Genomic DNA, 15623 nt, shown 5'->3' on the forward strand with positions numbered 1-15623 from the left:
ATTCTTACTTGTCAAGTTAAACCTGGCTGTAAATATATCATTGTTGAATTCATATTGTATTTTATGGTTTTAATCTTTTTTTTTTTTTTTAAACAGCTTTATTGAAACAAGTATACAACTAATTTGCAGCACTTTGTGTATACAACTTCAGTCTACAATTACAAACATGCCAGGGGGACTAAAGGTTGTAATAAATCTAAAAAAAAAAAAAAAAAAAAAAAAAAAAAAAGCAAAAATATTTTAATGCTTACAGTGGTCATACGTTTTAACAGCTTTTTTGTTTGTACATTCAGATATTGAAGAAATGTATTGTTTGATATGGACAGCCAGCTCTGAAAAGTTTGGCTTTTTGCTTAAGAATTTAGATTTGTGAATATCAAATTCGGTCAAAATAGTGAGCAAAATAAATTAAATACAACTGCGAACAGAGATTCCTGTCATATTCATTGAATCCAAACCATATATTTTTCCTAAGGAATAAAAAGTGAGGGTTGATATGATCGGCAATAAATCCTGACAATTTACTCCACAGTCGTTCTGCAGGTCCCATTCACTGATGCAATGAAATGAAAGTCTTGTATGCTGTCTTTTTATTGGTTAAATCCACCGCCCGTCACACTCCGATGGGCGGGAGTAGAGACTTCTACCCAATCAGAGCAGACGCACGCTGCACTGCCCATCTCACAGTCAGAAACATGGCGTTGAGGGAGCTATCGTCGCTGGAGAAATATTTAGGACTGAAAAAGCCGAACAAGTACAGTACACAGGGGGATAAAAAGGTGACAGGACCGTGCATTATTATGGCGTTCACTGCCGGCTTTTAACCGCTATTTGATACAAATGGAAGCTAGTAAGATATTGCAATTAGCTCATAGTAGCTAGCTATGCTAACGAGCTAAGTCATGTGTGATTATACTATAACGCTGGGAAATTTTCGTGGCTTATACCTTGTGTAATCAGTTGATAATCAGTGGTCTTATTCATTTGTTAGGCCACCACGTGTTTTATGCCAGTTATCTTATTTCCACATGTCAGCACAATGGACATAGCTGCATGCTTTGCGCATGTCCGTTCATAGAAGTAAAGGGGAGGGGTGGGAGTGAGCTGTCACTGTGCGAGTTACTGCACTGTAAGTTTACACCTTCAGTGAAGAGGGTAAAAGAGGAAAAAGAGAAGGGTACGGCTCAAGACGACGCTGAAGTTAGCTTCCGATTCGGGGTTAAGGAGAAAGTTGATAGAAATTGACAGTATGATTCCACGTCTCTCCATTTTATTGGTTATTGCCATGAAAAGCTCCTCTGTTTCACTTAAAAACAAAGGTAGAAAAGTTATTTTTACCTTTTGAAATACAATGACAAAATATCTATACAGAGTAAATTTTCTACTCACTCATTATTTTTTTAAATACAAAATGATTGTTGTTCTCGCACCTTTCCTCAAACTGACCAGAAATATTAGTGAAATTGCTCTTTTTTTCCATTGTTCACAAATAGACTAAAGGTTTCACAAATCTGAAACCGTTTTAATGAGTCTCTGGAATCTCCTTGTTAATCTAGTACAGATTTGACAAGACTAAATATAGTGTTGTTTTGATCTGGACCTGGTCTAATGTGGTGTGGATGGTGGAAAAAACAGTGAAATTGTCCTTTTTTTCTGTTTTCATAAGCATCCTAAAGGTTTCACATGTCTGAAAGTGGGTTTAAACAGCGGTAACACTTATAACACTCTGCCATAAGTGTGAATAGTGAATAAACATAGAATCTGCCACCAAATGTCAATATTTAGGTTTCCCTGAACTTTTCCCTTCAACCCAAATTGGAAGCTAACTTCAGTGTTGTTGGCTTAAGGAGGTGTTAAGTAAATATAGAAATCGGTGATGTGCTGAGAAGATCTCTGAGTTGTGTCTAAAAGTGAATAAAATGAAGTGGTATCTACTTTTTTCCTCTGACTCTCTCCCTGTGTGTCACTCCCCTCAGGTACCTGTGCTACAGAATAATAATGGTCCTCCACTGGTGGGGCTGGTGACCGTCGCCTGTCACCTGGTGAAGCAGGCCAAGCGCCCAGAGCTGCTGGGTGACTCTGCAGAGAGCAGAGCTGTGGTGCAGCAGTGGCTGGAGTACAGAGTCAGCAAGCTGGACGGCTACGCCAAGGAGGACGTCAAAACCATCCTGAAGGTAGAGAATGAGAAGCTGCTCGTGTTCTTCCTTCTGTTGTGCTGTAGATGTTAGTGAATCTGATCTTCTCTTTGTGCCAGATTTGAATGCAGCTGTGTTTCCATGCAGGTTTTCTTTTTGATTGTTGTTCTTTTTGGTATTAAACGTAAAGTTTCAAGAACAGTGAAAAGGAAACAAGGATTTGGATATTTAAGAATAAATAAATGGCCTTGGTATTGATTATATTTTTAAGCCGAATATATTAATCAGAATTCAACAATTCATTGAATATTTGTAATGTGAATAGAATCATGAAATCATTTCCTACCTTTAAGAGGCGCCACAACGTATCAGTTTCTCTCACAATCCTGTTCTCTGTCCGCAAGCTAGGCCATACTGTGTGTGTGTGTGTGTGTGTGTGTGTGTGTGTGTGTGTGTGTGTGTGTGTGTGTGTGTGTTTGTCTTGTTAAGGCACAAGCAACAGGAATACAGACTGATGTATGGCCCTTCGGTGACATGGCCCCACAGACAGAGAAAAATGCTTTAATGTGCCTGACGCCAGTCAGCGTGAAATGGATCGCTGGTCTGCTGGACACAAGGCGCCTCTTGGCACTGTCCTGTCAGCGTGAAGTGTCTGTGTGTTTATGTGTGTGTGTGTATGTGTGTCTATGTGCACTTCTCAGTGTGACACACTGTTGTGGCATAGCCGAGGAGTCATGCTGTGCAGCAGCCAGGCCTCTTAAATATTTTAATGGTGCCACTTACAGAAGGAAGTCGCCCTGAGCAGCTCAGCTCTGGTGCCCGGTGGCCCCCTGTCCTGTCCTGCTGCTTTAGCAGCATCCTTAACACTCTTCTTTCAAGCACACCAGTCATCTCCCATTAAATTATCCAAAGATAAAAACTGTCAACTGCGGGAGTTGTTCAACTTTTTCACCCCAGGATGCAAATAGGAAATTCATAGTTTTTCAAGCTGAGACTTTTTTTCTGAAGTAAACATCATGTCACTCATGTAATGTGACGATAAACAAGCCGAACCATTTTAGGCCTGAACCCACAGTTGAAGCTGAATGTTAGGGAAATTCTGTCACTCCACCTTAAACCAATTAGGCTAGTACTGGGTGACTTCCTGCTGCCACAGAAGTTAACTATTATCAGTGGATTTATGAAGCACATGCACTAGCATACAACTAATTACATCTGGGTCACTTCCTACTTTGTCTTCAGTCAACAGAGAGCACCAACATCTTGAACTTCATGCGCTGCATTTCAAACTGTAGGATTCCTTATCATAATTATATGATTGCTGCATTATTGATTTCAATCCAAAACATCTGATGATATTCAGGCATTAAACTATTGAGAATTCTTAGCAAGACATCAAGAGTAATGGTTGCCTGAAGGCATAGGGCCAGTAGGAAGTTTTGTTGAGACATTGAATTAAAGGTCAGTATTTAGATCAAAGAAGACAGCAACAACAGAAAATACTCTTTGTACTGTGATGATAGCAGTCAACAACACAACAGTAGCTATAGAAAGGTACAAAAAGAAAGAGGCACATGCAGTTGTAAAGAAAAGAAAATCTTGTGCAGTATTTTCAGTTATTTGTCTGTCTGATGTAGAAAGGAACAGCTGTAGTTTTCTACCCTGTATATGACCTACCCAAAAGGGGGAAAAAAACGTTATTTTATTAAAATGTGCCGATGATACGAGTGCAGAGTTAGGGCGGGGGCAGGTGGAGAAGAACCTAAGTCTGGAGCTCCATGTGCTGGGTAGGGGTAGCAGGAGCACTGCCTCTCCTCTGATGCTCGACTGGGCTTCAGCTCCATCGCTGTAGGCTAAGAAAAGCAGGGATCTGATTGTGGAAGGGGAAGAAGTCTGCAGTCTTCATGCCTTGTTTGGCATCACCCACTCTTGCCGCACAATAACTCCATTTGCCCCCAAGATGCTCTGTGTGCGTGGAGTGTTCCCTTCGCACAATGTACAAGTGCTAAAGATGGTCCCTTCCCCTGGGACCAGCACTTCCATGCACGACTTTGCACACACAGACATGGACTGAGAAACACACATCACGCTGCCCAAGTTTAGGACAGCTTCATTAGATTTACAAGCGAGAGTTGTAGTCATTTGGTAGCAGAATAAACAAATAGCCTGTTTTGTACAGCATCTGTGCTAAGTCGCTAGTCATGGGGAGAGATGCCATACCCCCTCAGGTTACATATTATTCCTATCCACATAGCACAGCACACACACACACACACACGCAAGCCACGATCCAGACTCATGCGTGTACCTCACGCACCCACAGATATATAGGTTAACGAACCTGCTGTCATGCCTCCCTTTAGGCCTGTAGTCTCCATTTAGACAGTGGAAATTTTGTAAAAACTAATAATTTTTATATACATGTAAAATTCTTCTTTGACACAGCTGAATACTCACTTTACTTCCACAAAAGGAGGCTTCATTAGTGATTCCTGTAAATGCAGATTTCTTCCCTAACGTATAATGTATTCATCTGTCATGTTAAGACAAATGTGTTTACACAGAAATGCTTACCATAATGCATAAATTATCTTAAGTAATGACCTCATTAGCATTAGCGGTTATATTGTTGAATTTTTCTCTTACAGGACCTCAACCTCTACCTGCAAGACAAGGTGTTCCTGGCTGGCAACCAGTTCACCATCGCTGATACATTCATGTACAGTGGGATTCATCCAATGATAGTAAGTTACCTTTTCTCTCACGTACTGAGTTATAATAACTGAAGCTGTAATGTGTCACTGACAAGTCTACTGAGTTTCAAGTGACACAATACAGTGAAAAGAAATTTCAAGATATTTGACGACCTGAGTTCATTGTAGGTTTTAAGGTAAAAACATTGGGACAGGTGAAGGTTATGGTCAGGGTTATCTTTTCAACATCTATATTTCTCTGTTTATCTAACACAGTTTTGTTTCAATGAAGTACTCACTCATTGAAAACATTTTTGTAACTGATAATGAACTGAAACTAAACTGTTCCATGCCAACCGGATCTTTAAAACATAAAGACAGCAAACTTTTTAGAAAAACTGACTTAAAATTCAGTTTTCCAAAGTTCCCTTGGAGTGCATGTTCAAGGTAAATTGTATTGATTTACTGTGTCTCACTACCCATCCTTCTATCCATCTCTTCATCCATGTCTTTCCCTCCATATCAACGCTCACTTCAGTCAAACCGCAACTTTAATAAGCAATTTGTCACAGTGCATAAGACACTATTAGACCAGTCATATGGCCAAAGGGCACCAAGAACAAGTTGGCAATAAACACACGGGTTATAAACACATTCTCACTTCACTTCAGAGAAATAAAGTGATGTGGCACAAAGTGATGTCTTTAGCCCCAGACCAGGGACAAGTAAGTTTGCTACGCCTTCCGTGATTTAAAAAAAAAAAAAAAAAAAAAGATAAGAGTGAGTTCAGAGATGAGGAAGACAGAATGAGACGGAGGGAGGGAGCGATCACATGTTGAGAGATGTCAGTAGTTGTGGCGGAGATGGAAGGTTGCCCCCGCCACCAGGCAGAGGAGCGTCACTTTGGTTTGCAATCAGTGTGGTTTTTAACCTCAGGGACAAAGGGTCAGATGACCCAACCCTTAACCACAGCCTGTCCTGATGTTCAATTCATGGAAAACAACATTACACAAACATTAAACCTGACTGACGCTCGAATGGTTCTAGGCTGGATTGTTGTCTGCGTGGGGGGGGGGGGGGGGGGGGGTTTCCACTTTCCAATTAATTAGATAATGAAACAGCACGTGCATGATAAGATTTCTCTTCCAAGGACATTCTGATTAATTCAGCTAGAATGCTTTTTTTGTCATAGAAATTAAGAAGAAAATGCAGCTGTTTAACACAAACTTGTCAAAAATGTCCATTCCAAGACCACTTCAATAACTTGTGCTCCATAGTCAGTTTATCATCTTCCCATCATGCACCATGTTTGCTGTGCCATTGATTCATTTATTGGTTGTGATATCAGTTTAGTTAGCAAAGGCAGTAAGAACAACCCATTTACTTCATCTTTTTTTCATAGATTCATAGACCTGTCGGTCAGGTGGCTGATCTTATTAATTTTTTACATTTCAGGAAAATTTAAATCAATCTAAATCAGTAGTTTCCAGCCTGAATTGTTTTAGGGCTGCAACTAACAATTCTAGTATCGATTAATCTGTCGATTATTTTCTCAATAAATTGATTTTGGTCCATAAAATGTCAGAAAATGGTGAAAATGTCTATCACTGTTTCCCATAGCCCAAGGTGACATTCTCAAAATGTCTTGTTTTGTCCACAACACAAAGATATTCAGTTTACTGTCGGGGTAAACTAAAGAAACCAGAAAATATTCACATTTGAGAAGTTGGAATCAGAATTTGGAATTTTGTTTTCTTAAAAAATATTTGATTACATTGTTTACTTGTGACTCCATGTCACAGGTTTCAGTGTGGACGTGAGTTGTGATCAGTTGGACTGATTTGTCTGGTTGTTAAATTTTAAATGTCTTTTTAAATGTATGTTTAAATGAGGCCTGAAGAGGTGAAAGTATCCAGAATTTAACAAGAAATTAGAAAACAAAATTGCAAAGTGAGAACATAATAAACATAATTTTGTGTAACAGCAATAAAAAGGTATTAACAGTATACTGGTAACACTGGAATTGTTTAATTACATAAATTACTAAAACAAGATAACTTCCGTTTTTCACATAGTCGTATACACTGCATATACAGTATAAATTGGATTTACCAGTATCAACATTCAGCAGCTAATCTCTGCTTTCCTCTCATCCAGGTGGACTTGGCCATCCAGGAAAAGGAGCAGTACGTGAATGTGACGCGGTGGTTCGACCACATCCAGCACTATCCTGGTGTCCGACACCACCTTCCTCCAGTAGCTGTGCTCAGGAACAGAATTTACACCAGCAGACACCACTGAGAGCCGACCCGACCCGACTCAGCCTGATTCATCATAAGCTCTTGTGTCCTTTGGACCAGACCTGAGCAAATTAAATCAAATCTCCATCTTTACAATTTGAGGATGTTTCCACACAGATCTCCTTTTATTCCTGTTTTGGATGATTATTCCTGCCTTTTATGTTTTGTCCCGCTTACATGCCTGAACGTTATTTCAGTTATTTGAGAGATTTAGTGTTTTCAGATCAACTCTTTTTTTTTTCTCATTGGATTTTTTAAAACCAGAAAAACAAATCTAGTTCAGCTCATATTTTTTGAAAAATGTTTTTAATAGTATTACCCATTACCATTGGCTGTTGACAAGGGCTGGGAACAGAGGGAGGAAGGAGCCGTATCTGTTAACATCTCAATCATTCTAACACTATTTATAAGAAGTTTGGTGTCTTAACCATCATACAAAGACCAGGGAGCAATTCTGAGTCACAGTTACATCTGTGTTTTATGTTGTGTTTTTTTTATGTTGGTAATTCTGGCGGGAGTTTTGGAAGTCTACATTTGTGTGGTTGTTGTATTCCGGGTGAAGGCTGTACAGGTTGTGATGAAGTGAAAAACAAGTGCTGCTAGCTCAAAGGTGTTTTTATTTATAAATGGTCCTTAAATGGTAATTCTTTGTTTAATTTGAGCCTTGAACACAGGATGACGAGTATTACAGGGTTTAAGAAGCCTTGCTGAGATGTTATTTAACTACAGTGCAGTGCATTATGTCCTTAGGAAAAGCAGCATCCTTCATGCCGTGTCAATGCATTTCCTCACAACACTTTGTTCAAATAAATGCGATTGCTATTTCAACATCATGACCCTATAATGGCTACAGTCACTGCTGAGTCCATATTGTTCTGCCACTACTGCCATCTCCCTGCATAAAGTCTCTCATCTCTATCAGAGCAGTGGTGGTTTTGTTTTGGGCTTTTTTTTTTTTTTTTTTTTTCCCTCCTCAGGATTTTATCTTTTTCACATCCAACTCTCAGACATTTCACTGGACAGTTTTCTGTGTGTGCGATCCTGATTACATCCCCGCTCTCTGTGCCACTTCCTCACCACCAGTCGTGTGGGCAGCAGTGAGCAGTTGAGCGTCAGCCCCAGAGTCAGAGATCAGAGTGAGGCTCCAATCAGTCCCACTACCACCACTGTTGATGCTGCAGGCCACGGAGAGGGCAGCGGGCTCACCAGCTGCCACACAGATCCAGCCAGCCAAGGCCAGAACCCAGGCCCCTGGGCGACAGTCAGCCACTGTGTGTCATTTCAACCCTCACACTCCCACGGGGCTACTGGAGAGAGAAGGACGGAGGAAGGCAGCGAGCGAGGGAAGGGAGGGAGGCTACAGAGAAAGAAAAGAGCACCCAGAGGCCGAGGGATCTTTTTGTGACATGTGAACAATGATCCGTGCCTCCGAAAGCCTTACTGCTGCTGGCTGGATGTTTGCTATTAGCACCGTCGTCGGGCAACGTCATGGCTGTGGTGGCAGAACCTTAATGAACATAATAATAAATGGAAAAAATAGGATTAGAGGAAGGAATACAACTTATTGATCATAGGCAGTACAGTTTTCTGATTTTCATTGCTTTTTTTTCTGCAAGTATGTCCAACAAGTTTAGCATGAAGCTAAATGATGCATCTCTTGTAGACTGTAGCAACTTCACATAATACTGGATGCTTTTGTCTTTGCATCAGTGTTTGCTGGCAGTTATTCTGTTTAAATGCTCTCATATCAGACACGTTTTTAGTTTCCTCCACTATAATCGACCCAGCAGACATTTTGCGTTGTCAAATCAGGAAAGTTAATAACATTAATGAGGGCTCCATTATATTTAGTTGAGCCAGTTCCAGGGCTCTGGTATTGTGCATGCTCGCTCATTGATATGGCTTACTGGTACACACCGTCATTAATGTTATTATTTACACCTGTGCTTTTCCTGCTTTGACAAGTCAAAATGTCTGCTGTGAAAAGGGTCTTTCATCCGCTTCTCTTTTATGTCTCTCGCTTAAAGCTGCAGTGGTTTTATATGATGTCACCATGATGCTCATCCTGTGCCAATAAATCAAAGGGATACGCAGCTCATGACCCCTGACTTCTTTGCAGATTATTCAGTGTGCACTTTTCATAATCTCCAAGAATTTGTTTGTGCGTACAAGCAAGAAAACAGAGCTATTGTTGGATGAAGCTACGCTTAATACAGCTCGCTGTGTGTTTGTGGAAAGTGTTGTGTGAAGGCAAAAAACAGCTCGCAGTCATTTGAGCGAGCCTTGTGACTAGATGGGGTAGTTTTATGGTGTGGGCTGCCGTTAAAGAAGCCCTTGTCCTCAGTTATGTTAACATTCAGTTGGAATGTTGTTTCAAATGTGCACCATCAGCCACTTGCACTTATTTTTGAGGTGTAAATAATCAGGCTTTGCCCACAAAAGTTGCAGCTGGACAAATTGTTCTAAATTCATTTGTGTTTGTGATGATGCCATGGTTACGGTGCACGCAAGGTCATAAACCAATGAGCGCTTTATTTTGTTGCCAAAATACTCCAATGCAAACATCCACTTTTATCTTATTGTTCCCATGAACACATTTTTTAAATTAAAGCAGGTAGAACTACAAGAGTCAGTCAGAGTAAGATGTTACAGAAACTAAACAAAGAATCTAAATTGATCAAAATGGGTATGAAGGGTGGAAGTAACAACATTTATGTAGTCAGTATTCTGATAAAATGCAATTAAAAATATATTTTTGGGGAAATTCAGTAGATGAAACTCATTAGGAGTAGCTGATCGTAATTCATTCAGTTGATGAGAGATGGCAACAGAAAAAAATAAATGATCAAAATGTTCAAATAAAACATCATTCAATCAGGTATGATGGCAAATTCCAAAAAAGTTTATTTAATACACAGTCATCTCTGTAAAATGCAGATGTGAGCAGTGATTTTGGCATTCAGTTATTCACTGACATTTTCATCAAGTCATTTGACTGCAGTTAAATTTGCCACCACATCCATTGATTTGGGAATACTTCAGTATTTTCATTTCACACACAAGAAGAGTTCGGCTTTGAATAAATTCTTCACACTGCATGCTAATAGTGTGAAGTTATAATTTACAAGATTCACAAAAACTTCAAATAAACGTGTAAACAGAACTGAAGTTAAATGAACTGATAAAAATAATGTCAAAGTAATCTGAATTATAAAGTATATGTATTGTTTTATTAAATTGACAGTTTTTATGACATTGTAAACATCTTAAATGAATTGAAACAGTGTCTGGTTCACTAACTGACTGTTTTCATGCAAAAATTCAAAACTCTGGTCATCAGCACTGCACAGAGGATTTAAACTTGCTCCTATTGCAGAAAAAGTTAGAAGTTAAGCTCAAAAATTATTCCAACTCTAAAATATGCAATAACAGTGTCAGTCGTTTCTCTCTCTACTCTTGTGTGGCTCGCAAAACCTCAAAAATGCTAGTGTGGTACGGTCTCACAGTCAGGTTCCTCCTTGATCAAACTTGAGTGCAGTCAAAGCCAGGCGCAGAGATGAGGCCGCAGCAGGTAACCCCGGCAGAGGAACCAATTAGAGGTGACCTTCCCATCAACTTCTGAAGGCGAGAGGGGCAGCGCTCCGCATGGGTGGCCCTCTACCGTGCCCCTGGATTGAGACTCTTAAGACCCACCCACTTTACCAACTGTGCTCCTGTCCCTTCCAGCAGCCAAATAAAGGCGTAATTTAGCCCGCCGCCTGGCGAGGGCGAGGTCAAGGGTCAATAAGGTAGGGTTATCATCAGGATTTACTGATGACTTCATCTCTCAACACAAAGCTGCGGCGGGAAGTGGAGCTGTTGCCTCTCGCTTTCTCTCCCCGACAGAGCACAAAAGGGCAGAGCAAAAAAAGTGTTAAAGTAAATGGCACTTTGGTGGTTTTGCTGTTTAATCAACTAGTGAGCAGTATTGCAAGTTCAACTGAAAAAGTTTATATTTTCATTAAATCTGCAGAACTGGAGGGTCTTCATGCTCTAAAGCCCCTTATTCACCAAGATTTTGGGCTGTTCCAATGACCTTTTTTTTATTAAGTTTAACATAACAATAATAATACACAGAGATGCATTGGGTACAGAGGCCTGTGTAAACAATTCACACAAGAAGCTAAAGAAAACCAGGAATAAACACAACCCCAATAATACAGAATTAATAATGACAGAATTGAAGTGAAGGGCATTTTACATCACGACCACTTAGATCAGCAAAGCCTCGGAGCATTTCAGAGGCAGGATTTGAGGAAAAAGAAGCATAGACAAGGGACAAGAAAATATCTCCCTTTAATTAATCCTACAGAAAATGCACCTACAGTACCAACTGGTAGGTTCATGTACACATTTACAATGAATAAACTGATGATTTGGGATTCGGGATGAAAGAGAAACATGACAGAAAACCTTGGTTTGTTCATCCAAAGTGTTGGTCCTGGACATGTCTGCGAATGAAAGATTTAGACTTTTGTCCACCAAAGATCATCAGATATGCCTCAAAGTTGATACTGCGCAGTCTGACACAGATTTATCAGAGCTATCTCACAAAGTATAATGACTTATGAACCTGCAACATTGCTGTTATTGCTATTACTCAGCGTGGAGGGATTTAAACAGTCACCATGTATGATAACTGCAACATCCCCAGTTAAGTTCGGCCTCTTAACCGGGGATGATGAAGGACTCTTACTGCATGTCATCCCCATCGCTCCTTATGTTTCCTGACACTCTCAACTGCCCACTTTAAAATAAAGGCAAAAACTGTTGAGTTGATGATTCTAGCTGCTTTTTAAAGTAACACTAGACAATGGAAAATGGAAAACTGAGTTAATTTCCCAATATTTAGAGGTGAGATGGAATCACTGGGATCACAATATGATGTGTTTCATCTTAGTTTCACTAAAAAAAAGCATCAAAGCAGTGCTGCCACACATTCATTGCTAGCAGGTGTCACTGTTTTCCCTTTTTGATGAGCGAAAAGAGCCAAGCGTTTAGGTTATGCACACATCACCTCCTCATCCTCTCCCAACATCTTTGTCACCTTGAGTTTTCTAATCATATTAGATGGACAACCCCCGCACCCACCCGCCCAACAACAAACAACCACGCAGCCGCCACCACCCTTCATTAATTCTTGTTATCAACGTCAAGGAGAGGGAAACACATCGGCTTCGACATCTGCTAAGAGCAGGGCGTCTCTGGCTGACTGATTCAGTGGAACAATCAACACCGCGTGGTGGTGAGGGGAGCGTTAGCATGTCATAAGCTCTTTTGACAGGACTTATCAACCGTGCTTTATTGTGGCCTTACACACTGTGACAGTTGTACCATGCGCCTATAAAGATGGCATCTGATTGTCTATTGCAATTACATGAGCGTATGAGCGAGGATGCAGCTCTGAAGGACACGAGGAAGGAGGGGGGGCATGTGTTTTTCACAAGATGTTCTTCCAGTAAAGTTATCCCTGTAGACATGAAGGAGAGAAACATGTCTTCGCTCTGGTGGAGCAAGGATGTATGTGCTCAACTATTAAAAACACATCAGTGCTCTACACTGTTGCATTGGTGATGTTCCTTCTTTACAATGAACATGGCCAGTGTATGTGTATTCTGAACAAATTGTGAGAAGACACTGTGCACCGTCCTACTGCTGTAAATACTCACTAGAGCACCAAATCCAAATACACGACTGAAAATAGTCCCCAAAAAAAGCACTATTCACTCCCTTTTCAGTAACATTTACTAAAAACTACAGTTCCCAGCTGTTTTAGGATATTATTTAGTTTTTTTAAAAGATGAAAGTATATATTTGTGACATGTTTTTAAAGACTTAAATCTTCAGTAGGAACAAGTGGGCATGGTGCTGGGTACCAGAGAACAACAATGTTGGTTTTGATACTCTTAGAGGATTTGTAGACAACAAAAATACAAAAAAAAATGGCAGTCTCATACTTCAACTGTGTAATCTTTTGAATGCCAGGACTTCCTGGTTATAGTAGTTCAGGAGTACTTAATACTTCAACATTTGCCATGTTAGGGGATGACTTGACAAGTCATCAGTTCCAATTATTATTATTATTAAAATTATTATTAAAATTTTGATCTTATTTTTTCGTAGTTTTTTGGCCATTGTTTCTATGAAGTATGATAACGTTGCAATTGTCAGGTTAATTGCTGAAATCTGAGAATGCGGTGACATCACTAAAAAAGGTCAAAAAGTCAGAAGAAAGACAGACAGACAATTATACAAGTTGCAACCAAACCCTGCAGCAAACTTATTATGAGTAGACAACAAAGACAAACGATAAAAGTATTAACCAAACATCCATCACAGTCTACAGCCAACAGACCAACCTCCTGGTTCAACTTTGATCTACTATACTCGGGATAGTTGTACATGCACACACTTTTTTGTGCAATGAGGGCTTACTACAAACAGTTTGTGTACACCGAATAAAGCAACTCAATTGTTGGCTTGTTTATAACCTGTCTGATCATCTCATCTTATTTCTTGACCCATCAGACTTTTTGAGAGAATGTTGCCATGTTCCGAGATCTCGGCGATTAAGATGACGTGTCCAGTTTTTAAAATAAAGTCTGCAGTTGTAAGAAACCGGAATCATCCTTTAACATTTTCTTTAGGTGGCGAGTGATTCCAACCTGATGGTCTTGTGGATGTATATATACTCTGATTTTATCTTTTGTCACCATCTGTGAAATAGTACATTATACCAACAGAATTAGACATAAATTTGATCGCTTACCTCAGATAATGGCTCAAAGGAGTTTATACCACTATTGTGAATTGGCATATACCAGTTTACCATATGTATGTGTTTATGCCAACATAACTTCAAAGTTATTTTTATTCCCTCTCTATCTCTATCTGTATCTCTTGCAAGACACAGCCTCACCTTGGATTGCATAAGGATCCCAGGTGTGCAGCGAGACCAGAGTTTTACGAGATGCAGCCATTTAGCTCATCAATCAGAGAGATGGGTGGCTGATTCGGCACGTAGGTGCTAAAGTACATATGTGTGACCCGGGGCAAGGAGATTGCACAAGATTGCACCTCAAGTCTCTCTCACACACACACACAAACACACACACTCACATACACACACAGATGACTGTTCTTGAATTAGCCGCCTCGATCGCTCCTCACCCCTTCTGCTGATCTACCTCAGCTGCAGCTTCTTCACATTTTTCTGTTTGTGCTTGTGTGTGTGTGTATGCGTGTGTGCGTGTGTGTGTGTGTGTGTGTGTGTGGTCATGCACCCATTCATGGGGTTATGGTTTTGGCCTGGGGGTAAGAGGTGAATTAAGGGTGAAGGAGGCAAAAAAGCGAAGGAGAGGATCGACCCACTCAGCTGAATGAGTTCAGAAAACGGGCCTGTAGCAGTAGTTGAAAAATATGAGAAATTCTTTTTCTGAGACCCACAAATACACAAAATTTTAACAAATTTAAACATTTTAACTATAAAATGATTCCACGTTATAGTCCGCTTGGCCTCAGTTGATTCAAGGACTCCTCATTTGCCATGCCGTCACATTGTATGACCCTGTCGCGATCCTCATCCCTTTATTCAAATGTTCCACAAATTAGCCATACATTTATCCCCCCCTCCTGCTCCATCCAACCCACAGGTCATGCCACTTAACTTCAGCCTGCCCCCCTGCTGTAATAGGTTCTGATAGGAAGCCTCCAGGGAAGTTGACTTCTCACTGAGAAGTGATACTAAAAGTAATTGCAGCTGAAACCCTGCAACGGGGGGGTATACTTTGAAAAAAAAAAAAAAAAATGGGGAAAAAAAAAGAGTGCTGCACAGGGAGGATGGCATTTGAAATAAGCATGGAGGATATTTCGGGGTGGGAGAGGGGAAGGAGAGAGAGTGAGGAGCTAACAGACAGACTCCTGGGTGGGCAGAGAGCAGAGCGCACTGCCCTCAGCCATTTCCTGTAATTTGACCTCCATGGGAAAAAAAACAGCAACACTCTCTCAATTTGCATATTTCTCCAACTCATCTGCATACGTCACCCGGACAGTGAATTTTTATTCCCCATCTTTTATTATTATAATAGTTTGGCTTTAATTTGAGATGACTAATTTATTTAAACCTGCAGTTAAATGCTCTACTGCCAGTACTTTCTCTCAGTCTCATTTCCCTAATGATTAAAAAAACAGGGGGCTGATGACAGTTTAATAGAACATAAACAAGGTTTCATGTCATTAACTTTGAATATGAGTTGTTACCTTAATGACCCCCCCTCACTGTATTATTCTTTTGTGAAAACCAGCTACAGTTATATTTAACGAGGACATGGATGCGGTGCCTGGTGGTTACGGCTGGCAAAGAGAGGAATGGCGTAGAAGTGACCTGGCACAATATGTTAAAAACAAAAGGTTTTACTCCAGAGAGGAGAGTCCATCTGCAGACAATTTAAGACAGT

General features: G+C 40.3%; 1 protein-coding gene across 1 annotated transcript; it reads left to right on the forward strand.

Moving 5' to 3' along the window:
• Positions 1-650: 650 nt before the first annotated feature.
• On the forward strand, positions 651-7961 carry eef1e1 (eukaryotic translation elongation factor 1 epsilon 1). The gene is made up of 4 exons (XM_044340104.1): positions 651-779; positions 1977-2174; positions 4784-4879; positions 6986-7961. Exons 1-4 carry the CDS (start codon positions 696-698, stop codon positions 7127-7129), a joined length of 522 nt encoding a protein of 173 aa, XP_044196039.1. The 5' UTR covers positions 651-695; the 3' UTR covers positions 7130-7961.
• Positions 7962-15623: the final 7662 nt, after the last annotated feature.

The sequence above is a fragment of the Thunnus albacares genome, chromosome 21, assembly GCF_914725855.1.
Source record: "Thunnus albacares chromosome 21, fThuAlb1.1, whole genome shotgun sequence".
In the NCBI taxonomy this organism is placed as follows: Eukaryota; Metazoa; Chordata; class Actinopteri; order Scombriformes; family Scombridae; genus Thunnus; species Thunnus albacares.